The sequence below is a fragment of the Bombus terrestris genome, chromosome 7 (assembly GCF_910591885.1).
Source record: "Bombus terrestris chromosome 7, iyBomTerr1.2, whole genome shotgun sequence".
Lineage (NCBI taxonomy): Eukaryota > Metazoa > Arthropoda > Insecta > Hymenoptera > Apidae > Bombus > Bombus terrestris.
Window position 1 is genome coordinate 16,701,811 of NC_063275.1, and position 27,460 is coordinate 16,729,270.

Genomic DNA, 27,460 nt, shown 5'->3' on the forward strand with positions numbered 1-27,460 from the left:
ATATTAACATAAAAAAAAGTTTGCTCAGGAGAGACTACCGGTATCACCGTCGAAGATTCGCTGACAACGTCAACGCCAGCATCACCGAGACTGGACGTTTTAATCGTTACTCGATCTCGAGCCGTGTTACACGTTCTCCGATTGCACGGATGCACGCGAAGTGGAGCAGGTCGCAAGCTTCCCATTTTGCTGCGCGCCACAGCTCGTTAAGAACGAATTAATGGTCGTTGATCGCGGGAAAATTGATCGAACGGCGTTATGAAACCCGCCACGAGTTAACTGCGAACGATATCGTGTTCGGTTGCAAGTCCGGTTGGTTTAGCGTTTCTCGAAACGGACCGATGAATTCGTTGATACGCGAGTCCGTAGGTTAGATCGTTTGACTGGATAGAAAGACAGCCGATTCGTCGTGGAAACTATTACAAATTATTCCAACCGTTCGTCGAATTTTAGCAACTTCCGTAAGAACACGCGCATAATTTACTCGACGTTATCTAAACACGCTAATAAACGATGTAACATTTCCATATTAATCGTGCGACTTTCTCTCGGAGCGAATTGTGTGTACGAAATATCCGAAACGTATCCGTTTAACCCGATATATCCGTGGCGCGCAGCCTCCAGGGAACCGAGGGACTTCCGTTAAACACACACCTGCCGACGCGATTGTTTCCGATTTACGAAACAATAAACGCCTCCGGTGGCACGTTCGACGCCGATAATCGGCGACAGGCAGAGCAACAACGGGAGAGCAGCTGCGCGAACGAACCACACCCAGGAAGAGAAAGAGAGAGAGAGGGTGAAAGAGAGAAACCACCACCCTAAAAGGACTTTTCCAGCAGCGCAGCGGCGTGAAAAGCCAGAGGAGCAACTGCTAAGTCTAAAGGTCTTGGACGCGCGTTCCCCCATTCCATTCTCGGGAAGGTAAACCGAAAATCAAGCCCGTACATAATGCCAAGGCGTGCTCATTAATTCCATATCAAACAGCACGGCTAAATAGATTAGCGGGTTGAGTGGCTTTCGCGCGGCGGAGCCTAAACAAACCCCCTACGTGTGGAACGTCCCCATTCGACCGCATCAATCCATCCATCCATCCATCCATCCATCCATCCATCGCCTCGTTTCGATGGCTCCGAAACATATTGCCGAAAGGCAGGACCGCGCGTGCATTGTATTGGGACGAAAAACGTGACCCGCCGCGCATTATGGCACCGAGAGAGTGGCGTTAATGCGTGTCCCGGTTACGCTGTTCTGTCTGACGCTTCCAACTGCCTGGCAGTATAACACTATGATGGTCAGGATCCACGCAGCCGTGGCTGGAAATCGCGTTTGACAGCAAGGACAAAAGTATCTCGATCGAACTCGATAAAACTCGATACGTGCGTTGGGATACTCGGTTGGCCAAATACACATCGTCCCTTCTCTCTTTTCGATCATGCCGCGTTTCGAGCTACGGTTTTGCTAATACGCGCACGCGCGAATTGTAAGCTACAGGGGCTTACACCGGTTGATATTTTAATCGCGGTCGCGATGATCGATCGACGCTCTATTTCGCGATTTATTTGCCGGAATTTGTCAATCGTTTTTGCTATAGTACGAATCAATTTTTATGGAGGCTGGTAAGAATTGTGAAAAGAATTTTAGTCCATTCTTACATATACATAATGGTGTAGGTTAAACCTCAACTTTTATGCAGCAGACTGTTCTATGCTTATTGTTGTAAAAGCGGCATCGTACCTTTCTGTGACAGAGAACAAAAGCACGACCTAATCATAAAATTAAAGGGACTTACTTTCAAAAGTTGGAATATCTGACGAAATTCAAATTCCCTAAATCTTAGCATGCACCACTATGTTTTTCATCCCGCCATAAGTATGCTTCTATGGACAAGATTCGGTACGCCTGTGTATCGGGCAAAAGACAGAAGGTCGCAGGAGCCGCAGGAAGAGTGCATCGGGGCGGCAGATATACTGCGAGGCGGCTGTTCTCACCGGGAATCGTAAGAATCCTGTGAGAGGTCCTCGAGAGAAAAGCGGAGGACGGGAAGAATGCGCTTCGGGGCTCGGGATCGGGCATGGGGTTAAACGACGAAGCGTGTTGGCGAGTGTCCGGAGCCACGGACCATAATTCAGTGCTACGGTCCGAGAGGAGAAGAAGAAGCGGCCGCCAGTTCCTGAGTTACTCCACGCGATCGCATCGAACGAGAGAAGTGAGAGCCCGTGTGCAGCACTCTCGCAACCGTGTACACAGAACCGGCAACTATATCACACCTTGGAGCTCGTAGTCGCCAGATTCGCCTGGCTCTTGCCGCCTTTAAAGTAGCGTTCAAGGTAGCCATGTCGTGGCTATAGACCTGGAGAGTTCGTCGAAGCTGGCTACCACGAAGAGCGACAATTATTCGCGCGCCGAGGGATCGATATATCGAGGCATTAGCCCGATAGGATGGCTCGTTTGTTCCACGACGATGCTAATTGCCAGTGCCACGATTTCTCTCCGGGGCGCACGCAGCTCTTGGCCAAAGGAAAACGGAAGCTGCGACCACTGTCACGTATGGCAAGGATGCATTACGATACGATTACCGCACGACTCCAGCTACAGGTTCTATCGTAGCTGAACGTGTTGAGAACATGTAGAAAAAGAATCGTAGTGTTCGGTAGCTTGATGGCGACTAACATTTCTAGGTGTCAGTGCTATAAATGTCTCGAACAAGGCAATTGGTAGCGTTAATAGTTTAGATAGAGGTGGAATGCCGTAGTCGAGTTAAATCGTACATAAGATTATCTACGAATTCCATAGAACGTCTTGTAGTAACGGAGCTTGTCCGGTACCGTATATTTTCAATACTGCGATAGTAGATGGTCGGATGGTTGTATTGGAGTAAAAAGAGACATTTCTTCTAACGCGTCTTATGATATTCCAAAAGAATCGGTTTATTCTAACAAGTCCCCTGGTACCAAAACCACCAAGTATATATTTTCGGAAATTATCTGCATCGGCGTGAAATCACGCAAACGGAACGCAGAGGAACGGGAATGGTAAAAGAGGGGTTCACGGAAGGCCCGAGATATCGGATGACACCTTGTGCGCGGCTTTGCAGAAAATTCTTCGCGATTCTGCTCATGGACAATGCCATTCTAAGCTCGGCATACCTGTGTCGGCGGGCCGCACGAAAAAGCGATATATCGTGCACGCGGGGCTGCGTAGACACTCGGATGGATGATCGATGGACGTCCGATCTTGGCTATGGAAAAAAACTGGAAGTCCTCGGGTGGAAACGGTCGTCGGGAGAATGCTTGGCTACGCGATCGAGAGAAGGGCCTAGCAAACCAGTACATGCTTACACTCCGCTCGGCTCTCCTCTTTCCTCTTGCTCTCGTCCAGTTCGATCCGTGCACATGGCCACGAGAGATCAGCCCTCGGTATACACGCGTTTTATGACGCGATTTATATGCACAATGTAACAGTCGCGTCGACGTGGGAACACGTAACGTCGCGATCTCGTGTCGTTCCTTTCTTCTGCTCGTCCCGACAAGAACTGTCCCTTCTCTTGGTTCCGCGGCGAGGAAAGATCATCGGGGACCGGGTACGAAGGAAAGACACGCGATCGCGATGGTAGATTGACCAATGGCTTTTTTTGGCGGTGCTCGCGGCGTGCGGATCGTCTCGCATCGCGCCGCGGCGTGGAACAGCAGCGCGGACGTGGCGCGCTCCTTCGAATTTATTGCGTATCCATATTCAGCGGGCAGATGCTTCGCTTTAACGCGTTCATCGTCGCCATTCGTTGTTTCCGTGGAACGAGTACGGAGTGGGGCGGAAGCGTGGAAAAAGGGAAAAAGCAGAGGAAGGGAAGATGCTTCGACGAACGTGTCTCCCCGATATAAGCACGTTTTATCGATCGTTCTTTGAAAAACGTAGCACGCGATACCGAGCCGCATATAACCGCCTCGGCGACTAATCGCGTAGCAGAAAAAATTCGAGACCGCTGCGTGTGCTTAGGAAATCGTGAGCACGCTGGCTGCGCAATCCTATTCGCGTGGAAAAAGAGCGAGAATACGAGTAGAAAGCGCGCTTTAGAACGAGGAATCGGATAGCGAGAATGAGCACGCGGTATATAGAAGAGCGATGCACAGGAGCTCGATTCAGCAACGAACTACGTCGTGTTTCAACGATTTATAGATCCGAAAAGAGAATCGGTTATCCTGTGGACACAGATGCGCCGCTGTTTGCACACGAAGCATTTGTCACGCGTGTCCTGGCGAGAGAAAAGGGACCGGTCGAGAGATGATGCCCTCTTTGCAACGAGGCCCAACCGAGTCAATATTGACTCCAGGCCAGATTGATGGACCTTCTTCGCGTGTGTGTTTAGGCCTCGCAGCACTTACTTATGTTCCCACCCTGTTCTCGTTAGTCCCTGTTTAGTTCGTCCCTTGCTGTTTCGTTCGATCGTTCCGGGAAACCTACGTAAGATGCAGGATAGTAATGTATAGTAGGTTAACGTTGTCATAATTTTGATAGTTATTCACGATTGAATGAGAACATGTTTGATTAAGATTCGATTGAAATATTTGAAGTACATATGGAGAGAATCGTTTGAAACAGACAGAGACCATACTGATCAACTTCATAAAGACTAATTGTTTGATCAAATACGTATCCTGGTACTAAAATTGGTTGTGATCGCATGCCTAATAAATGCACTTCCTGTAGATTGTTCGTGGAATTCTGAAATTTCGATTGTATCAAACCGAATGTAACTTTAGAGTTCATTAAGAAACGCTTCGTAGAAAGTGCGATTATTTTATCAATAATCCCGATCGCGTTTCGTTCCAACCGATTTCTGAGAACATCGATCCGCGAATTTTATTTATCGGCGTGCGTTTCGTATTATTATCGAACAAAACTTCCGCTTTGCTCCCGCTTTGCAATGGGGGCAGAATGAAAACACTAACCATTCATAATCACACCCAATTCGTCGATCACACCTCATTGACCAAAACGTTTGCGAAACCTTCAAACGGGTAAACACGTAACGAACAGTGCTCACGTACTTTCTTAGAATTCGATCTGCCAATTTCACTAATGAACGGTGAAAAAGCAATATTCGTAACAAAAATTATTTCAAAATATGGAAACTCGAAATGAAACAAATAGTCAATACAAAAACACGAGCAATAGTAAAATCAAGACATAAGCAGCACAAAAAGAAATCCAAAGTTCTTCTCTGAAAGCTTGCAAAGAAAGAACTTTTGAAATTCTCAAAATCGAACGATACGACACGAAAACTTCTGTAACCGAAAAGATGTGCCGATCCGTAGTGAAAGACGAAATCCCTGGGGAATCCCAGGGAAATCGTGGCACACCGAAAAGGCAGGAAACCTGGTCGGTTTTGGTTCCTAGGGCCACGAATGTAAACGAAATCTGATAAACCGTGAAATCGTTCGTTCTCACGGGGTTTCACTGTGGCCGCATGTGCTGCACGGTATCCGGTTAAATTAATTCGCTGCTCGTTACTAATCGGTACGTTCCTTCACACTCGCGGCTCTTGTATATAAGACGGTTGACTGGAGTAACGTTATCAAAACGTAAGATCGAAGCAAGGGGTTGCGAACGAACGGAGAGACAATCATGGTTCCCGAGCACGGAAGAAGGTTAAAGGGCGGCGAAAAAGATTTGCACGCGTTTCGACAAAAGCGAGCAGACGAGGAACGAGCGGTCTTTGGTCTGGACTCTCCATAGGATCGCCATCTGACACCTAAGTTTCGCCGTAATGCGATTAACAGCGTGAGTGGCGTTATCAAAAGAGAACTCGCGACGATACAATAGCGCATCCGGCGTCATTTGCTAACACTGTCAGCCGAACGATACCGGTATACATCCGTCTCTACGCATTGTCGCACGATACTTTCGTCCTCGTTGGCATGATCGTATTCTCCGTGCCGGTATACCTAGACACCTCGATCTCTATTAAACATACACACACGTAGTCGAGCCAGGCTATTAAGCGATACCGAGGCTTATCGCTCGGAAAAAAGTTACTTTGTAATCTCAGAGCAACGTGTTAGATGTTGCGTTGCGAGAAACAAAACTCGAAACTCGAGCTCAAGACACTCTTCCTGCGACTAGTCTGTGATCTGTTTTTCACGCCTCGCTTTCGATCCTGTCTCCTTCTCTAGCGAAGACCGAATCGAGCCGTGTCTCTGTGCAGAGCAGAGTTATCTAAATGTATGCCTCGATAAGGAAATTTTCTTTTATTTACTTGTATAGTGTAGGTTTACCCTGCGAAAGGTGTTGATTTTTTATCTTCGAGATATAGTTATACGTTTATTAATAATACTAGTTACAATTTCTTAATACATTGTTAGATATTCTTTGTTTGTGTATAAGTTTCTTCAACGATGACGAAGAAGAAATGATATTAGGTAGACTACATATTATAACAATTTCTTTGTCTTCACTTTACTTCTGAAGACAATTCCGCGTTTTTTAAGAAAAATATGGAAACACTATTCCAAAAGAGATACACAGTCTGCACCTAAATGTCTCTAACAACATCAATTACCAGGAAATCTACTCTGCTCTCGAGAGTGAGTTTCGCGTACTTCGACTAACAACCACGTGGCCATTCCACCATACAAGTTGCTAGCTGGCAAGGGAAAAAATTCGTCCCAACACGAATTGGAACTGACTGCAATGTTCGCGGACTGCTAAGGGTTAAACGATCTCGGAATACAGAGAGACAGACAGGGAAACCGCTGAAACAGGAAAGTCACGGGACACCGAATTCGTAATGGTTCGTTTACAAGCAGCCCCGCGGAATTTATTGCACTGCACGCGATACACACAAACACATACGCAGAGATCGGTGGTCGCGAACCAATGATTTATACCGTGAGAAAGATTAGGCATTCGCGACTGAACCCTTCTTTCGCGCGGGTACCACTACCGTTACACGCGCGTGGAAAACGTGTGCTCACGTCTCTGCTTGGATAAAATAGCAACGACTCCTGTAACGACAATTTCAATAAATTATCCAGCTGCCGCGCGCGCGAACGATCAGAGATCTCCGGCGCGTCTCGCCTTCCCTCGAACGCTTCGAACACCGATTACACACCGATCTTTCTACCTCAGAACTTAGCATTCTCTCTCTTTGGCTTCCGTAGAATCTGCATCGACGTCTCCCATCCCCGAGCAACGAGAAATCCATGGAACGACGTTTCTCTCAGTAAAAACTGATCGAACATTTGCGTCCTCACGGTAGGAGGATCCCATTGTTCGAGGGACGTTCTTAGATCGGGAAGATTCTGCCGGTGGATTTTCAACGGTAACAGGGTTACTCTGGTAAGGATGTTTCATTATAGGTAGGTTTCTGCGGTTCATTCGACCGAATTATTTTAGAGTAACGCCGATGCTGTGATAGGGTTTTTTGTTTTCGAGAGATAAAGTTAGAATGAAGAGAAGTACGAGAGGCTTCGATATTGATGGACTCACACAAAGTTGGGGAAGGGATTGGTGTTTTCGTATCCGGGAATCATTAAGTTGTCAAGACTCTATCCTTCATGGGCGAAGTTTGTAAGTGGGGCTAGTCTTCACGACGGGGAGAGAAGGTTTTTGAGATTAAATGCAGAGACACACAGTTAGAAATATATAATCTCTCTGTTTCGTTCGTAAGATTTCCACTGAACGCTTTCTTTGTACGACAAATGGTATGTTTAGTTTTCCTCGAATCTTTCAATCACTATGGAAAAAAGAAATATATACAAATATCGCTATATTTAATATATGCTTTTTTATGCGATACAAGTTATTCCAGCTAAAACGAGATAAAGTGTATAAGTAACATTAACCTCGTACGTATTACTCGAATCATAACCGTGCGTGTTTGATCCGCGAAGGTTTGATTCTCGACTTCTTATCTGCCGATTCTACGTAGCAGTATCGACAGCAGCGGAATCGAAGCGGAAGAAAGAGGCTAGCAGATTTCATAAGACTAATCGCGAACGATAAAGCCTGGCTGATTTATCGGCGACGACAATTGGACCGCTATGTCGAAATGTAACTGGAGCGCCGGAAGTCTCGGGCGCATGGTGACCGTCAACTAGCAACAATGTTCCTGTCACAACGCCGCGCGCACGGCTCCTTGCACGCGTTCAACACACGCAGCTCTATATATGCGATTGTATGCGTGTAACTGCAACGGACACCGTGCATTTATTCCAAAGGAGATCAGGGTAGGGGTGTGACAGGGGGCTGTTAGTTAGAAAGACGGTCGCGAAACTCGGGCTGAATGAATTCGAAGAAAGAAAGAACGATTAAGAAAAAAGATAGAAGAGGAAGAAAAAAGAGAATTTAAAGGCGAAGAAAATAAAAGACGGTGGCTAAAAAGAGAACTAAATAAAAGAAAGGTGAAAAGAGGAAAGTTGGTGGCAAGAGAGTGGCAAGAGAGAAAAAAGAAAGGAAGAAAGCAAAAGAAAAACGGGTGCAAAACGCGTGAGAGCGTGTGCTCGAATGAATGAATAGAAGAATCCGTGGAAAGGAGAGAAAAAGGAGGGCAGAAGTGGGTGGGAGAGAGAAAGGGGTAACAACGATCGGAAGGAACAAGAGACAGGACTTGAAAGAAAGGAAAAGAGAGGAAAGAGAGAAGAACGACCATGCGAGAGTGAATGAATGCAATGAGGCAACAGCGAAGCACCAAGAGACGGAGAAAAGAAGCGAAAGAGCAAGGAAGAGAGGAGAAGGAGAGCGCGAACGTGCAAGAGAGTGAGGGCGGAGGATCTGAGTCAGCTCGATTGGATCGAGTAGCGTCGAGTCAGCGAGCGAAACAGCGCTAACTGCCGGGCGCAAACTACTACCGGAGATCGTATCTATATAGCAACGTATCGTGCCGCGGCACATCGCGCTGCCAACTTGCAATAATATGGCCATTCATAATTTTTACGCGACCAGCGTCATTCAGGAATTCTAGTCGCGACCACTTCGTGATCGTCGTCCATCGTCATACGCTCTGCCCCCGCGGAACCGCATTCCGGTAGAAGCTGGAAACGTGGCCGAATTTTCTTCCTTCGCCACTCGCCACCACCCCGCGCTTCGATATCACGCGGATTACGCAGGCCTCGCAATTCCACGAATTCCACGGCAACTCGATTTATGATTCGAGTCGTGGAGAAGGGCGGTCACGAGGGGCGGCCACAAAGGTAATTTCGTGGCGAGCTTGCGCTATAATCGCGCTCAACGCTTTTTGTAGTTTCGTCTACAAACGTGGACTATTACTACTATCACGAATGTCGAAGACATTGTATGTCTGCTACAAAGATACGGAAAGCATATGGAATTTTAGAAGGACGGATACTGATAAGAACAGATAGAGGCCTGCCAAAAAAGGAATGTACATGCCGCAAAGCTATATTTACGTAAATCCTGGACATATGTTCAGCTTGATATGTAAAAACCAAATGGAAAGTATGAAGGTAAACGTGTATAGAATGATTCATACTTACATATGGAATGTTATGTGTTATATGATTAGTGTTAAGGTAATATTTACACCTTAATGTACATAGAAATGTTGCCTTCAGATTATCTTATTTAAGAAAGTCTATAGCACCTTTTCTGCTAATTTTAATTTTCAACGCCCATAAGCAAACAAGATAACCTTCGATCAAAAGCTGTTCACATTAAAAGTTATTTCAACTTTATATCATACTTGCAATCTTTGCTTATCTCAAAATCGAAATCGTTCGCGATATGAAGAAATACAAAAATACACTCGTTCGGTCTTGATCTTGTCTGGAGTTATTTCGCTTTTGATACGTCCAGAGACAAAAATACACGACGGATTTAAGAAAAAGTGATACGACTGACGGAAAGGATGGAAGTATCGTTACTTCAATTAGATTTAGTGACACAGATTAGCGATATGAATTCATCACGTTCTAAATTTAATGCACGGTCGTCGTTGCCGCGAGACGCGATCTTCATTCTTCGAGGGTGAACCGCTCAGTGTTTTTCAGGCCAAAATTAAAGCCCGTTGCCATACCGAGGACATTCCTTTTTCTCGCCGTAAACACTAAACACGTTGCACTCATACGAGAACGAACGTGAAACATGTTCGTTGTCGTGAATGCTTCCTAACAAGTATTCCACCAGAGGTTTCAATAGGAGAAATCTAATCGAAATGATGGTGTAAGGATAAGTAAGAATACGGAGTGATTTCTATCGTGATGAAGAAATTAAAATTGAACAGTTCAGTATGATTTCGTCGAGACGAGTATCACCGGTTGAAAATTAAGAAAATACTCAACGATAGCCGATGTTGAACACACCTGAATGTAGTTTGCAGTTATTAACGATCAGTTTACACGCTTCGCGTGTTGCACGTACTTACAGCTTGCAATTTCTTCGACGGGCGCAACGACTCGTTACGTCATCGACGTAGCGCAAATGTCAACCGATACGAAGCTGATATATCCACAATAAGAGAGCTAACTACAATTAACATCTTATTGTTTATTAGACGAGCAGATCACGAAAAAAAAGAAGAATATAGGAGATAAAAGGACAAAACTTGGCTTCATGAACGACGGAATATAAATGCAGCTTATCGTTAATTTTTAGCTAGGCTGTGACATAATTATGATAAAATGTCGCACACGCTCTTCGAGAAAGTGGCGTTTGATGATTCAACGGCTTTCTCTTTCTCTCTAATTATTATGGTATAACAAATGATGTACGCTAAACGACGCTATGATTAACTTGTAAAGATGACGGGCAACAGGAATCGGAAAGAAAAGTATGTCAACGATAAAACAACAACTGTGACTAAAGTGCTTGCTTGTTTATTTAACTGTGTTATAAGTGGAGTAATACTCATAGATAATAAACCATTAATTTTTATCGGCACTTAAACAATGTGATACGCAAACGATTCCACTATATGCTTCGTGCCTTGTTTACAGAAGGCATATCGATTGCTATTTTGAATTGTTGGTCACGTGAAAAATTGCTACCTTTCAAACACGTTATTTTAGTCTACTAGACAAAGCGTGTCCGGTAGAAACACGGTTAACCACTTTCGTCTACAAAGTAGTAGTATAATAATTTTGTACGAACCCGCGAAGAAGATGATTAAGCTTTTTAAATGTTATGTAATAAACTAATTTATTCAAAAAATACAAATGTACAGAAAAAGTATATTTTAAGCATGCAGACAAAATTTCTAACTTCTAACAATTTCTAAAAATTCTCAAACTTAAACACGATTTCCAGTACACAATTGTAAGACTATAAGAACATTTCTTATATTCTATAAATTATGTAGAACTAATAACATATTTTAAGGAACGTTAATGATGAAAAAGGGAGCGTTCGAATCGTCATTTCAAAGATGCGTTGTAGCCATACCAACAGCGTAGATATCGTGGCAAAAAGGTCGTTCATGGTAAAAAGCTCGTTCATGGTAAGACGAGATAATTATTCTAGCCGGGCGCAAGCTCTTCGATCATTTCGGAACGTTGCTTTAGGCGTGGCAACACATGTTCTCAGCTCGGCGCTATGCACAGTGCATAGGTATGCAACGTACACCTATATGCAACATGTCAGGACACGTGGTACCGAATCTCTCAGGCTTGCCAACGGCTATCCATTTTCGCAACGAACAAGATCCCACGCTACAAATTATCCGTTGCGGTCATGCAACCGAAATGAATCGGTGCGGCGACTAATTGTTAGGCTTTCGACTTGAAATTTTTATGGATAACTCATTTACACTGATATAGTTGGACGACATAAACAAGTTGGAAAATTGTAAACGCGTGATATATCATACATGCCACGTATGAAGTTTGTATGTTTCGCAGGGTGTCATTTTATGACAGCGCCATCTCTAAATCTCATGTTTTATCCATAATACCTATATGTATATAGATTTTGTAATTTCGAAGTTAATAAGATATAACGATTAATCTAAATGGTAATTTTTAAAAGCTTATAACGTCTTTAATCTATGTAATCAATTCAGGTAGACGAGATTAAATTTAACTGAATATATTAAGAAATTGCTCTCGTGGCACACAAAATTCGAGCGCCATATTACAATAAAATTTCAGCAGCGCCACCACTAAATTATGTTCTCTATGATATTCAATTCGCTTGTTAATTCCTCGTATTTTATATCTTCAAAACTCCTATAACGTAACGTTATTATAATATTATTACTGTAATATTAGTTCTAAAAGTATTTCATACACTAATGGCTACAGAAATCATAACAAGCCATTTTTAGTATACGACAAACACATTAAATACATCGGGGAAATCCCAAAGATTAAAGAAGTTGAAAATATATCACGTGCAATTTCGTTAATAGCCTCTTCCAACGAAATCAAGCAACAGTCGTAACTCGGGGGAATGAAGAAAGCAGCTTCCTCGACAGCTCGTAAAAGCGCATCCGCAACGGCAGGGACGATATCCGCTTTCGCGGTGAATAGTCAACAGCATAAACGATTCATTCGCTGGTTAGCTTGGCATATGCGAAGTCACACACGAGAAGGAACAGATAGTCACAAATAGGTGAGGCTTTTGACCGTTGAATACATTTGACTTTCAAACGGTTGAAATTATATCCGGATTCGTACATCTACCGACCGAACGACAACTACATATCATGGTAGTTCTAGAAATGTGTACATTGCGTTTCTTCCGATATCGAACGTTTAACGTTGAAATATGCACGCACTTGTCACGGATATTTCAATATCAAGTTTTGTTTCCCCAGTTATCGTAGTCACATGTGGATACAGCTAATGTTTTTTTTTTTTTATTTTGCTCTTGTATAAGACCATTTTTTCCAAGACCAAGGAAGTTGATTCTAAGTCCTTCATTGCTCAGAACTTTATGAACAAAAAGGTACTTGAGGTAAATTATGCTGAATTTAAACATATACATAACATAATGACTGGATATAATGAGCTTCCTTTTTCTGTTGTAAGAGAACCTTCAAACATGATAGAAGCAAAAAGATTCTTTTAATAGTTTCATGATAAAACGATTAGATGTGAATGACGTCACAGATAACGAAAGAAATCTGTTGTTCCCTGTTTTTTAACATAATGCGCATGAATAAAGGGATAGATAAACATGTTTTGATCAGTTTGTCTAGCATCTATCTTTCCTATTATAATGCTATAACGTATAAATATGCAAATTCCTGTGTGTACACTTTGTATTCCTAGTTTTATAAGACTCGTTTGCTCGATTAAATCAAAACTTGATACAGTTTCCTCGAACGATATCGACAATGAGGCAACGAAGTTCACAAATCAGATGATTGAGTTCAGTTACAACGCGCTGATTGATGTCATCGAAAGACATCGATTCGAAAGTACATCCATCACTATCGTAATCGTGTCACTCGACGCAATCGCAAAACTATCCTGGTAAACGATAGATTTCGAATCAAAAAAGCGAATAAGCACGTAAAGTGGAGGACTCACCTGTAGATTTGGTGATCCTCGAAAAGAGAACTGTGACATGATGTGTCGGCCACTCAGGGCCGTGATGGTCGGGCGCCGCTACGCGATCATCCTTTCAGACTGTGGCATCTGTTGCAGTCTCACCAAGTCACTCGAAACAAATATCACTTTTGCTTTTTTTTCCTCCGTGTATCCCTTCTTAATTTCTTTCTTTTCACCACGTGGCACGCGACGAGAAAGAAATAGAGTTGTACAAATATAGTCACAAATGACAAAACAGCGTAAAAAGCGGAGAGAAATTTTTCACTATAGATACGTAACTCGCGCGTGTTTTATTGCACTGTCTAGTACCAAACTGTACTCAACCCTGAAAGCGGTCTTCAGTCGTATACACTCGCACTGTCACAGACGCAGGCACCAGAGAGGCAGGGACCAGTTTTCCGAGCTTCGACCGCAACGCAGTCGTGTAGATGACACTGTTGGTTTCGGGACTCGTTCACGACTAGCACAGACCGATGACAACCGTAAGTCAACGAGAACAGTTCACACTAGCCACCGTGTACGATCGAGATCGAAAAATAAGGATCGTTTTGTCCAGGTAATAGAGACGATGTTTCGCGAGCAGAAAACGGTAAACCATAAACTAATTACAACAGTATTAACACGGTACTTGAATGCGGGTATTATACGCGCCGGTGGATGATTCGCTCGTGTAGCTAACTCACGTCGTTGATCCGATCGACGCGCCAGCTATGATCGGTCGCGACTATCCTCCGAATCGTCGTTTCTTTTCGACGGAATCCAGTCCTCCGCTCAGCGGTTAGGAAGGCGGAGGTACATAAGTGTGAGTGCGAAGAAGAAAACGTGATATAGAAAGAGAGGAAATGAGAAAGCGAGACGGAATAGAGGGAGGAGCGAGCGAGAGGAAGCGCTAGAGGGACGGACAAGAGGCGAAACGAGAGATAGAGAGGGAGAGAGTGGTAGGTCGAGAACTCGAGCGATGGTGACGGAGAGACGTTCGTGAAAAAGGAAAGGTGAGGTTCGACTTGTTCGCGCACACCGCTCTTCTTTTTTTCTTCTCTTGCTCGTAGAATACGTCCACACGGCGGATTGTTTCGCACCCCGTGTAATGACGTTACGGAACAGCTCGTATTTTCTTTTTTTTTTTTTTTTTTTTTTTTGTTAATCGAAAATTCGTCGATACGAATTTTCTTAACTCACAGATTGTACAGTACCACGAAATCCATGCGTGCACTCTAAACAAGTAACTACAAACTGGCGCGGCTCACACGTGTATAATGCCCCGGCACTTCTGTCTTCTCCTCTGCGTGATCCGCGTGCGTGTGCGTCTACACGCGTGTGTATGTATATGTTTTCACTGTTTAGAGGGGGTACAAGGAGGGCGCGTGTCCATGCGACGACTCTTCCCTCTCTCCTTTCGAACTTGGCGGAAACTTCTTTTGCGCGCGCTACAAAGGATAATGATTCGATCAAGGATAAGTATCTCGATTATCCGTTGAGTTCAATCCACACGCGCACTTTTTTAAATCGGCACTGACATCTGATTTTGATCGGTAATCACCGAAAACGTAAATAGGTGATGGTAAATCCAGCGGTGGTTTATAAGTAGCGCGTTCGTCGAAGGAGCGAACAACGCAATCGAAATCCGTAAGTTCTGGTATCCTCGTTCCCCGAGATGACGGTTGATCGCGGTGTAGGAGGAGGCGGCGGTACAGTGACGGTGGCGCTGGCGATAACGATGGTAGTGTGCCGATGGTGGTGGTGGTAGTGACGAGAAACGGTCGGCTCGACAGTGGTGGTGGCAGAGTCGTCGCCGTAGTTCTTTTCCTTCCATGGAAAGGGGGACGATTTTTGCGAGATGGTTTGCCCTCGGTGAGACGGGTGGGAGGGTCCAGGCCGGCACGCCGCGCGGTGTAGTGGGGGAGCTGGTGCCACCTCTGCTGGTGGCTGATGATGCCACTACCGGCACCTCGAACCCACGCGAATTCGTACCGCACTCTACTAGTAGGCCGAGTGTTCTGTGTACTTCTCTTCTCTCCGAGTCAGGTCGGCATCTTCGTAGATCGGGCACGGAGCCGTACACCAGCGGTTAGCGTCGGCAAACGCGACAATAAAATATGGTGAGTCGCCCGTGGGGCCAGCTAACGCGCTCCCTGCCTACCCCCTCTCACTTCGTTACCCGTTCTTCCCTCTCTTTCTCTCCTTTTCCTCTTTCTGTTTCTCGGTCTCTCTCTTTCTCAACACGTTCCGATCTCTTCTTCTCCCTCGATCGTACCCTCCTCGTCCCTCGTGACGCCCCACCGTCGCCGCTTTCTTCCCTCTTCGTTCGGCTTTCGTTTTGTGGAGGGGATGGGTGCTCGAGTCAGAGGGGGCGCAACCGGCCGAGATGCTGCCGTTGCCACCGTGTTGGGCTCTGGTGGGGTCAAGGGAGAGGTAGGTTGCGTTAGGAGGGGCGAGAAGAGGAGGCAGAAACTACACGACAATTTTAGTTCGATAGATCCTGAAGTTTAGCCTCGGCGGCGCTGCTTTACTTGCCGCTGACTTCTTCCCGGTAGTTTGTTCGCTGCCCTCTCTCCCGTTGCTGTTCGCTTCTCCACCTCTTTCTTGGACACGACCGCACACTCTGACGTTTCCCCACCACCACCACTACCACTACGATATTCCCACTCTATTTCTTTCTCTTTCTCTCTCTTCTCCTTCACCGCGGCGATCGTCAACTACTTGGTGTCCCCTCGCTACACCACTGGCCCCCACCTCCTGAGATCCTTCCTCTTGCTCCACACACAACGCGACACTTGACTACACAACTTTTCTCTCTTTCTGTCCAACTTTGACTTCGCGTTTGCTTTTCACTTCGATCCAACACCGTCGCGACGTCTCTCTCGCTCGACACTTATACAGTGAAAGGCACGATCACCAGCTGACGAACGTATTACACGAGCACGTTTACGCGGTATAAACGCGTACCGGCAGTTTAATGCGCCGATGATGCGTGGATGTCCCATCGCGCGTTTCACCACCAATTCTCATCGGTTTTAGAAAGTCCTGCGATGACAAACGACGCGCTCGCTATTGATCCTCGAGATTTCAAATTCTTTTCACGTAGCCACGGTTGAATTTAAAAACTGATTCACGTCGAACGACAAGTTCGGTCGACTATCGCCAACCGAATCGGGCGATTGGTCCGTGGCCGTTGTACGCGAGTGCGGCAACGTGCCGATGATCACTAACAATATACAAGTTGACAACGGCGAGCGACGGATACGATGACGACAACGACGACTTCGGCCGTGGCATCGCGAAAGTGTGTTTTGCGCAGTTCTTTCAAGGGAACTCGCCTCCTCGCGCTTACTTGTCGCCCTCCTGGCGCGACCGCCGATCAAAGGGGCGGGTAGGGGCGGCTGTAGGTGGTGGATCGCGAGCATAGAGGTTGCGGGGGAGGACATTCGCTAGAACGGGTGGGGACAGTCGAAGGGGCCGATGTGGTTCGCGGGGTGGGTAAAAAGGTGCACTGACATTTTTCGCCGGCCGGCAGATTGCCGATATACACACCTACCTACGAGAGTACCTGCCAGCGAAGATATTTTTGTCGTTTCGTGGTGAAACTCACACGCTCGCGCTTACCCCTCTCGCTTAAACGAATCTCTGTAGTGGTGTTCGACGGTGCATAGGAGAAAGAGAGAGAGAGAGGAAACTGGATAAATCGTCCCCTTCCACACTTCTTTCGTCTCCCCTCTAATACACCGCGGTGGGTGCGGAGCTCGGCTTTTTTCCCCTCCGTGGGCGCGGACTAACCTTGCCCCGCCTTTATCACCTTTCCCTACCCCCTCTATATTCGAAGCTACTCGTACTACCACCAAATCGTGCCACTGCCTTTCTCATCACCCCGCAGTGTGCGCAGCACGTTGAGCTACTACTTCGCGCTCTTGCTCGCCACGGCGACGTCGACGGAGGAACACATTGCGGGACAGAGAGATTCCGCAAGCTGGAGCGAGATAGAAGCATACGGTGAGGCACACCGAGACGTGAAACATTAGTGTACCGTTTGTTAACACCGCGGTCTACACATAGCCGCGCGCAACTCTCACTCCTCTCCTCATGGTTCCTCCGTACCCTTCTACCGGTGACTTCAAGAGGCCGCTACTATGCGTATACGCTTTGTAAGCTCGTGTGCAAGTGTATGAGTCAATATACGCGAGTGTCATTCCAGTGTGTGTCGTAGAAGGTATGCTCCTGCTCAAGGGATTTTCTCTCTTTGTTTTACACGCAAGTCTTCCACTCCCGTCTCTCTCTCCCGCTCTTTGACTCCACCTTAAACTCCCCTTGCCTGATCAGTTTCTATCCCTACAACGGTGACTTTCCGAGAATGCGACACCGAATTTGTCGACGGCACAGAACGTCGACGTTCCGCTACGACTACGCCCAAGCTAAGCCGCTGACCGATGTCGTCGCACATCGATTTTGGATTTCCCGTCTCTGTGCGTGTGTTACGAGGATCAACCGTGCGTCTTCGGAATCGGGAATTAAGGAGCCAACAGGGAGTAATAGTGGCTTTGTATCGTGCTCCTCTCGCCATACCCTATACAAGTTACCGATAAATCGAATTACCGATGTAGCCGCCAGTGTCACGAAATTCTCGGCAAAGGACCGTTTTTAAATCGTGTGTTATCACTGCATCACCATTGACTAATAAACCTTGAATTATTTATCGCGCGACCACCGTAAATCATATCTTTTGAAAAATTCTGTCGCATCTCACTGTTTATACAACGTTTTCCTATTCTTTTCGCGTGTGTCAATTCGTAAGCGGAATATCGATTACAAAATGGAATTAATCGTAATGGGGCAATTTGTAGCGAGTCAATCTACAAACGGTGGTATACCGTTGGGGGTGTTTTATTATGACTGTGCGCACTATAGGTGTCTCCGCGCTTTGAATTACTAATGCCGTGGATCAACCAACACGTTTAGCTGTAGTGAGATGAGACAGTTAACTGTAGCGCGAGACAAGGCATTAACATGTTAATGCGTCCTACTCTATAGTCTATAGTCTAGCACAGTACGTACATGCAATTCATGTTAAATGCATTGGCCCTACGCATTGTTACGCTTCAACTAATGATTCGCATTTTGCCGTGAATTTGAATGTAAATGAAAGGAAAGATGATACGGTTTAACGTTACATATACACATACCACCTTATGCAGAATGGACTCGTGGCGTTTTGAAGAGTTGTGTGTTTGTAAAGCTTGTATAAGTGTTAATAAATTATGGAAGAAATAATTAAAATAATGTATAAAAATCCTATTTTCTGATGCGACGCACGCTAACATCCCGCATTTACATAAGTCATTCATATTTATTATATGTAATATACATTTTCTTATCGTAATTAAATTCTTCCAAGATATTATTAAATAATTTATGCAGAGCTAAAAATAAAAATACGAACTGTTAATCAGATTGTGTAAGAAAAGCACATTATACGATTGTAACAATACATTTAACCATAGTTATCATGTTCTTTATCACGGGATTTCCCTAGAATACGAGAACATAGGTTAAGATAACGTACGGTAAGCGATACACGCTGTAATAAAGATTCTTAAATGAAGCCCGTAAGTTCAGGCATACAATAACTATTATATGCAAGCGTACGTCTTCTTTATCTGTTACTTTGAAAATGCATAAAAACTGTCACGACTACGGTCTATAATTACAGATCATGCACGATACGAGGAGCACACGTAATGCCTAGTGAAAGTTCATCCGATGTATAGATTCAACCGTCCGTTGAATCCACAATTATTCGCACGATACATGTTGCAACCACGTTTGAAACGTTTATCTAATATATCCAAACGTTGCAATTCCTCTAAATTACCCTCAAAGCTTATCTGATTCGACAACGCGCGCGTGCCACACGTAATTCGATTTGCTCGTGTTCTATACGATTCCTTCGATAACACCGTGTATGGCAATATCCTCATGCATTTGCGTTGTTTCAAACGTCAAAGCCAGTGGCTAAAATCTAGATTCAACACGAGTTTCGAATCGGCACCTGGACGTTTCGTTTGTCGTCGCCATCGATGTTGAATTTCCAGTAACTCACCAACGTCTCTCCAGTTGACATCGTACTGTCGCTGTCGAACTCATTGCATGCAAGCAAGTTTCATAGCAACTCGAAGACGGTACTATCGAATCAATTGCGGTGTTTTCTTGCACAAAATCGAAAGAAAACCATTGAAAAAAGACTTCGGTGCGCAAGATCGACGGTCAAGAAGCTCAAAGTTGTACGACCAGTCCGAAGTGGTTGGCGACCAGTCACGGGCAAGGTCGACGAAAGCTGCTGCACAGGTGGCAGCACGACTCGACAAAGGACGGTTATAGACCCTCCTCGTTGGTACCGTGGCATCGTTGCCAACGAGAAAAGTGGGGGTTTGCTTCGGGCTATTAGGTGGGGGGGTTTCCCTTTCCACTTTCCACGCGACCACCCCTCTTGCCGTTCGTCCTTCTCGCACCTAAAGGGACGGCAGGGGTGCCATGTATACTTTCAACAATGTGTGCAGCAACGGTTGTCACCGTGTTGAATACCCGCACTTCGACAGGTTCCACGAGTGAGACGTTTCTAACGCTAGACCGCGGTGCAACGAGGAAAGAATCATAGACGGGTTCAGCCTGCACTCGGTAGAGTGCGCTTCGGTTGCATTTTTGAATTCAATCTTCCACCTTTCTCTCGAATACACGAATTCTTCTCTGGAATGCGATGGATATTGGCATGGATTCAATCTGATGCTCCTCTTAAGACGAAATCCTATGATCCTTGTAATCCATGATTCATGGGGCTAAACTTTAAACAGGTGATTATTTCAATTTTGTATACATATATTGTATACATATACATACAACAAGTCTTTATTTTCTTGAGAATCGATCGAATGTCTTTTTCACATTATTACAACGTGTATTGTAATTACTACACGCTTGTCTTAAATATTTTTCACATAACGACCCGCAAGTATTCGTAAATCGTGATAACCATCGTTGCCAACTTCTACGATATTATATAATTCTATAATAAGTAATTTTGAAGCTACGTCTCAAACTTTCTTGATCGTTTCTTTTCAATTAAAACTGTTTGTCCATCAAAGTATCATATCCATATCGGGACCTTATGCGCGGCTGCTCATAAATCAAAGACGCTAAGGGATAAAGGCAGCTAGGGCACGAAAAGCCTTGGAAGCAAAGCGAAGTGTACTACTTATGGAGTGAAGTGGATAGGAAGCCCGGTATAAACTTGAGTGATTAATCTTGCCGGATTGATAACGCTCCCCCTCGGTCGTACCCTCGTGCTCCCATAAATTACGTTATAAGGAGGCTCGGGATAATTAATACCGCCTCCCGTACATAAGCACGCCGTTGTTGGGCGTAGTTGACACAAGGTGATCTGCGACGGTGTTTCCACGGCGTCATTGTCCGCGATCACTTCACCATGAAATCCATCGCGTGAATTCTGCCGGGATTCGAACGGATTGCGCGATCTTGTTACCTACAAGATATCGCCAGTCATTGCTGCTATTTATTGTCGCTGGAACGTGGCACTCTATCACCAGTAATTCCGAAGTTATTAATGAAATCACGGTTACTATGTCTTTGATTATTTCTAAACGATGGCAATGCTATACGAATATTGTTCAAAATTACTATCAATAAAAATGATAATAATACGTATATTGATTTTTAAATATGTAAATGGAAAAATGCAAAGATTGAAATTGTAACTTTACTAAAGATTTCTTCTATTATTGCTTGGATTATGATTGACAGCTGCTGAGAGATTCTTTAATTTCCTTTTCAGTTTACATAACGTCTTAAAAGACATAAGTTTGCTTTCGTTTTCCAACGTTCAAACGAAAGAACTAAAATAGAAACATTTTTTGTCATCCGTTTGCCGATCCCGATTCAGCAACACTTCGAGTGACATAAGTAAAAATACCTGGTACCTGATAAGGGTCAGCTAGAATGAGTGGCATGTCTCATGATCGTCGGAGCCATCGACGATCACGCTGGCGTTATCAATGACGGACGGAGTGCACGTCCATGTTTCAACGCAAATCAAACAACGAATCGACCGATAGGCGATATCTTCAAAGGATTTCGGCCGACCCTTTGTCAACCTATCACTGATAAATCTGAAATCTGGTCCGTGTAAATATGTCTGTAGTTCGGCACGTCACAGGTCGATTGTGTTTCATGCAGAAGGCAACCGCAACAATCGCGAATTGTTAAACATCCACAACTTATCGTGACCATCCCTAGCTTTCATACGAAGTACAAGTTTAAAAGCTGAAACGAATCGAAAGGAAATGAATCATCGAGTGGATTAACTCCGAACGAATTTCCACGAAGTGCCCAAACAAATTCGGGTTAGCTAGTGGTCAGAAACGCTTCGATGTATCAGATCAGCGTCGATATATGTTTTTTCGTTCGACGTCGCGATGTTCGTTCATCGGGAAAAGTGAGCTCGTATCTCATCGAGCGGCAACATGAAAGATTGTTCGCAGTAGAAAAGCTAACCGGATTCGTATGTGTTCCGTTCCAACCCTATACACTACCGCGAGCTGAGTAGTCCATAAACAGCGTGATCGTTGCCATCCGCACATAGGACGCGCATGTAACTGTGAGAAGAATCCAACTGGCGGGAGAGAAGGAGAAAAGGGAGAGATCAGGGCTAGATGAGCGGTACGACCACCCTATAAAGGGAAGAGAGAAACGATGCCGGCGTTCATTAATTAAACGAAGCGTGAGATTCCCAACCCTCTTCGAACTGGTCTTTTCTTTGCTCCACCTCTGCTTTGTTCCAAACCGGCCAACCCCCGCGGACGATCAGAAGGAGCCGCTCGCGGCCGATCATCTGCCAGAAAGTCGATCGACCGATTCGTAAATCTATTCCGAAGCCTCTTTTTACCCCTCTATCGTTAAACTGTTGGGACGGACCAAATGGATGGAATAAAGGATCGACGGATAGTTTGTGTAAGGAATACAGATGAAATAAATTTTCCTTTAGACATTTGGTTAATCGACCTATTTCTATAGCCATATTAAGTGTAATTGTAATCGGTGCTCTAAGAAACGATGTTTCAAAAAGAAAGAGGTATGATTCTCGAATCAATCCATTGTACTTTATATTGATCTTTCAAATATATCAAGTGTAGGTACTTCATTCAAGCAGTAAATTTAGGACAATGACACACAAGTGTAATGCGTGCTCGTCGGAGAATTACGAGCCGCTTGGGCACGCCACATCGACGATTCATCATTTATCATGGACAGCTTCGACTTTCTTCCGAATTTGGCTGATGGATTGTGATTTAGACGGCAAATGACAAGTCCGTAACCGCGGGCCGGATTCACCGAAAGCGCCTCGTCTAAATTACAGCGTGTTTTTCTTTGACAAGAGGGTGGTTTCTCTGAACTGGTTTCTGGATTATTGCACGACAACCAAAGAACGTTGTTCTCTTATCGGTAGACGTTCAATTATGGAGTTGTGGAGCTCTCTGAAAACTTCCTGCTGACTCCGAGCTGATAAAAAGCATGATCGATGCACAGGTACCTCGTCAGAAGGGCAACGAAGACGAGGAAACTATCGTTCGAGTGACGAAACCTTTCTACGGGACGAGAGAGATGGCTCGACCTCAACAATAATCGATGCGGATCGTCAACATCCGGCGAAACGAGCTTGAAATTCAGTGTCTGTCCGAGTTAATGGCGTACGTATTTATCGCGATCGAAATCGACAGAGCGTGGAAGGTAAGGGTAGGCGGAGAGGAACGAAAGGCGGGTCAGGCTAATCGACGAGCACTCGAATGTCGATAATCGCGTTTCGAGCACGGTGCACCCCTTATCTGCGGATATATTGACGGCACGCAGAGCTGCGAGCAACGCGTACCCGCTTGCTTTCCTCTTTTTTTCATTTTTCCATGGTGTTAAGTGACTCAAACCGCTCGCCTGCCACGGTATGCACCGTTACGTCGTTAATGACGGCACTTTGCCTTAACAATGTAATGTCCCAAGACCGATAACGATGGCCATACGCGATATCATTTTCACTTCGACATGGGGTTCCCGCGATAGAACCGATTCGTTTTTATTTCGCTGGCGATCACGCGTATGCGCTTGTACGTATGCTTTTACGCGCGTACACACGCGTTTATAGAAAATACGATAAAGCGTTGCTTTATCGGTCGAAGACGTTCGTTTAGATGGACCGTAATTATTTTGCGAGATAGTTCGCGAAGGGAGAACAGCTACCATCGGGGATCGAGTACTCCAACGACGTCGAAAAACTCGTTGAGGAGAATTAAATAGAGTTAGTTTCAAACATAAAAACGTATGTAACTGGTTCAGAGTTAGAAAATTGTTAACATTGGTTATAGAGGACACGTTTTTTTTGCTTTTTTACATAATATATACATAACGAGGGAAACTCTGCAATTATATAACGTGTTAGATATATGCTCGACTACAATGACCGAGTGCTCCAAGGAAACGATAACACGGCTTTTAACGTGAATTATGCATACGCTACTTATTAAAACGAGACTTTTATCTAGGAACGAGTGTGATGCCGTGTACGGGAATTAGCGAGGATAGTTTGGTTGCAAATTACATCGACGTTGACAGCGACGTATTTCTTTCAATTCAACCTTGTATTTCGAAATGCGCAACCTTTTGATATCTTGTATCTTATCTGGAAACGTCGCCATCACGTGAAATATTTGCCGATGCGATCCGCTAATTATTTCGTCGTTGGGAACACAGCGGGTGTCTTCCGCGAATCGGTGTAATTAACTGTTTAATCGGTTACAATTAAAAAGAGATTAATAAACTCGCGGTAGGGAGTATTCGTTTCTCTGGCAATTAATTTCGCGGCAGTCAAGATGTTATATATACAACGGCGATGAAAACGCAGAAAACGGGAAGATAACCTTATGCGGCGATAATTATTAAGTCAAATAAGTTTCTTGATATTAACCGCGGCAGGAGACGATTAACGTTATGCGAAGCGTTTTAGTGCGTTTTAAGCGTACGTACGAACTTTGCCGGCTTAACGTGCGCTATGCCACAATTATCTCTCTACGATCTTTATAAATAATCAAAGCAATTAAATAGCTACATCGCGCGGCGTGTCGACGCATCAGGATCCCGGCGATGAGAGACAGGTGCGCTACCGTTCTCGTTCCACTTGCTATTAAACGGTAATTAAAGGTAATTGCGTGAGTTTGCATCCGCTCGATAACAAAGTAACAATCGCTTCCTGTTGTAACCTCGACCCATGAGTGGGGCTGTGTACCGGTAAACGCCGAACCGCATTCCCGTTCTATGTGAAAAACTATAACGTTTTGCTTCCTACTTGTCTCTATAAAATCTAGCTATGTTTCATTTTTACTTATAACTACATATGAACGAAATTAATTGTGCGCCATGTATCCGTTCCCACGCTTCCTAGGATCCATAAAAATGTTCATCAAAAAAATCATGCATCGTGTTCGAGGATTCTTCGGCTGTCTTGAAAACATCGTCCGTTTTCCATTGCGGTCGGATCAGGGCACACCGATAAAGCAACCAGCGAGAAACCTCTATGGTTCTCACGAGAGCCTTCCATAAATTGCGAATAACGTCGAACGTCGCGCAGCCAACGCCGAGGTCTCCAGACACGATTAGAGAGATGATAGCGCTAGCGTAGAGCAGCATGGTCGCGGTGAACGCGTTGGTCGCAGCTCTAGGACCGAGTCTCGGTACCGGCTAACGTTCGCAACCCCGCGAACGCTCTCTCAGTTTCACCACTCCCAGCCGTGGAGGCATGGTTTCTCCAGGTGAGTTTTTCTCACCTGGTGCACCGAGGGGTCCGTTCGTCCAACCAGGTCGCACCGGTGGTCGGGCCCACGGGCCAATCCCCGCTGATGATCGCTGGTCCAGAGTCACAGCCTCCTTTCGTTTTCCCTCTCCGTTCTCCAGATACGGTGTTCGTCCGAGCGTCTTCGTCGCACCTTCGGCTTCTTCGTTCGAGCTCACCATCCTCATTAGTGCCTCCTACCTTCCTCGGTCCGACGAGACGTCGTATCCTGGTCCTTATATCAACGACGCGTAGGAAAAGGGCGACCGTGCCCCTCCACCCTCTTCGCCGTTCAGTAACGCCCCTTTCTGATACCTGCTCATGTTTCATTATTTTCCCCCGGAATCATTAAGCCAGCCAAGTCATCTCCCTCCAAAGAGGCGCGGACTGGACTCCCATCAGCCCTCCTCCATGCCATAGAGGAGATTAAACGCACACAATCGCGTTGTACGCATGCATCGACGAGCTCCGTCTTTCTCTCGCTCCGTTGTCCTTTCCTAGGTTTCTCGACTTCTTTTTTTTCCTTCCACTGACTACTACCCCTTCCACGAGCCTTCCTCCGTGTCTGTCTCTCTTGTCGTCTCTCCTTTCTCCACTTTTTCCTTTTCCTCTTGCTCTCTCGATTCTCGATCCTCTTTATCGTCTCTCCGTCTCTTTCCACATCATCCTCTCTTTGTTTGTTCGACCGGAGATTCTCGTTTCATTCATCTCTCCTCTCCGCCTTCGCCGCCGTTCCTCCTCCACCTCGACGGCTTTTTAATTCCACGCTGTGCAGTGCGGTGCTGCCCTCTGCTACTTACGGGAACTAAATCTTTTTATGCGTTGCAACACTTGCTACGAAGCCATGGAATCCTTGGCTTATTGCGCTTAACGTTTGGCCCCGCAGATTCGCAGTGCTGAATTCGCTTCGCTGAACCGTCCCGCGGACTTTCGATCGAGACCACGGCCGTGATCGTTCTATCGAAATGATTTATCGTGATAGCAGTGCTGCGTGTTTCGAGGCTTAATGCGGTTCGATAGCTGTACCGGTTATTGAAGTCGATGTTAGGTCGATCTCGATTAAGGCTATCTTATGTGTGGACTTTTGAAGAAGTTTTGCTTTTAATCGTTACTTTTGTACGCCAATATCGGCTAAATATAACAAATGTTCGGTTATCATATCGAACAAACTGTTCAACGTATATAATTTTCCTCGTTCATAGCGATAACCATCTTACTAGTTAGCTGATTGAAACGTACACTAAAAATCATCGTAAAGTATTAGAGAAAAACCAACACCGACATCGGTATGACCTTTGAAACATTCTACTTCGAAGTATCTACTTACTATCGAAGTATTATTGAACGGGCACGCGAACATATTAGAGACTTTCTTACAGAAAACGACGTTCCATGTTCGAGTAAATGCCGACACGGGATGATTTGCATCCACGGATAATTCCCCGGGACACGAGTACGCGCAGCCAAAGATACATCATAGAGTTGCAACGCGATCGCGCTATGAGCTGCCATTTCTCTGATAATGAACGCTAAAGCTGCCATTATGCGTACGCCGATAAACGCCGCCTTTTTCACCGGCTTATCAGTAATAAATGATTACGAGTACACGAGTCGGGATTGCTGCAACCGAGATTGGACGATAAAAGTCCGCTAATGAACAACGAGCGATCCCGTTTGTCGACAGAGTGCTCGTTTCTCGAACGTAACGTATGTATGTTCGATGAAGAAAATAGTAAAAAAAGAATGAAATAAACTCAAGTAATTAGTTGCTTTAACAAAATTAATTAATCCGATTAAAATGTAGGAAGTTCGATTTACGAGACGAGTCGTCTATGAGTTTTAGATCGCGTTAGAGTCGATGGAAAAAAACCAGGGAAAATAAAAACGCTTATCGTTCGAGAATCGAACGCTAGAGAATTTGAAACGATAATCTGGACGACAGGAGTGGTGGATTCCTTCGAGAATACGTAGATACGAGCCGCGGTTTGATTCGAGCGCTGATTGTCAACACGAACTCGATAACTACTGTCGGTAGAATGAAATGGTTACGTGCAGGAAAACACTATGTTGCCGGTGG

The 27,460-nt window shown here is 45.1% G+C and overlaps 1 protein-coding gene and 1 long non-coding RNA gene across 2 annotated transcripts in view; one reads left to right on the forward strand and one right to left on the reverse strand.

The window, feature by feature from the left end:
• LOC100649960 (iroquois-class homeodomain protein IRX-6) overlaps positions 1-16,796 on the reverse strand; it is a 33,370-nt gene extending 16,574 nt beyond the window's left edge. The window contains exon 1 of the mRNA XM_012310476.3: positions 13,488-16,796. Coding sequence (XP_012165866.1) covers positions 13,488-13,526 — 39 coding nt within the window. The 5' untranslated portion in view covers positions 13,527-16,796. The remainder of the gene's footprint in view (positions 1-13,487) is intronic.
• Positions 15,516-18,994, forward strand: LOC125385362. Its single transcript, XR_007224511.1, has 2 exons — positions 15,516-15,607; positions 17,380-18,994. It is a non-coding gene; the product is annotated as an uncharacterized LOC125385362 (long non-coding RNA).
• The last annotated feature ends 8,466 nt before the right edge of the window (positions 18,995-27,460 follow it).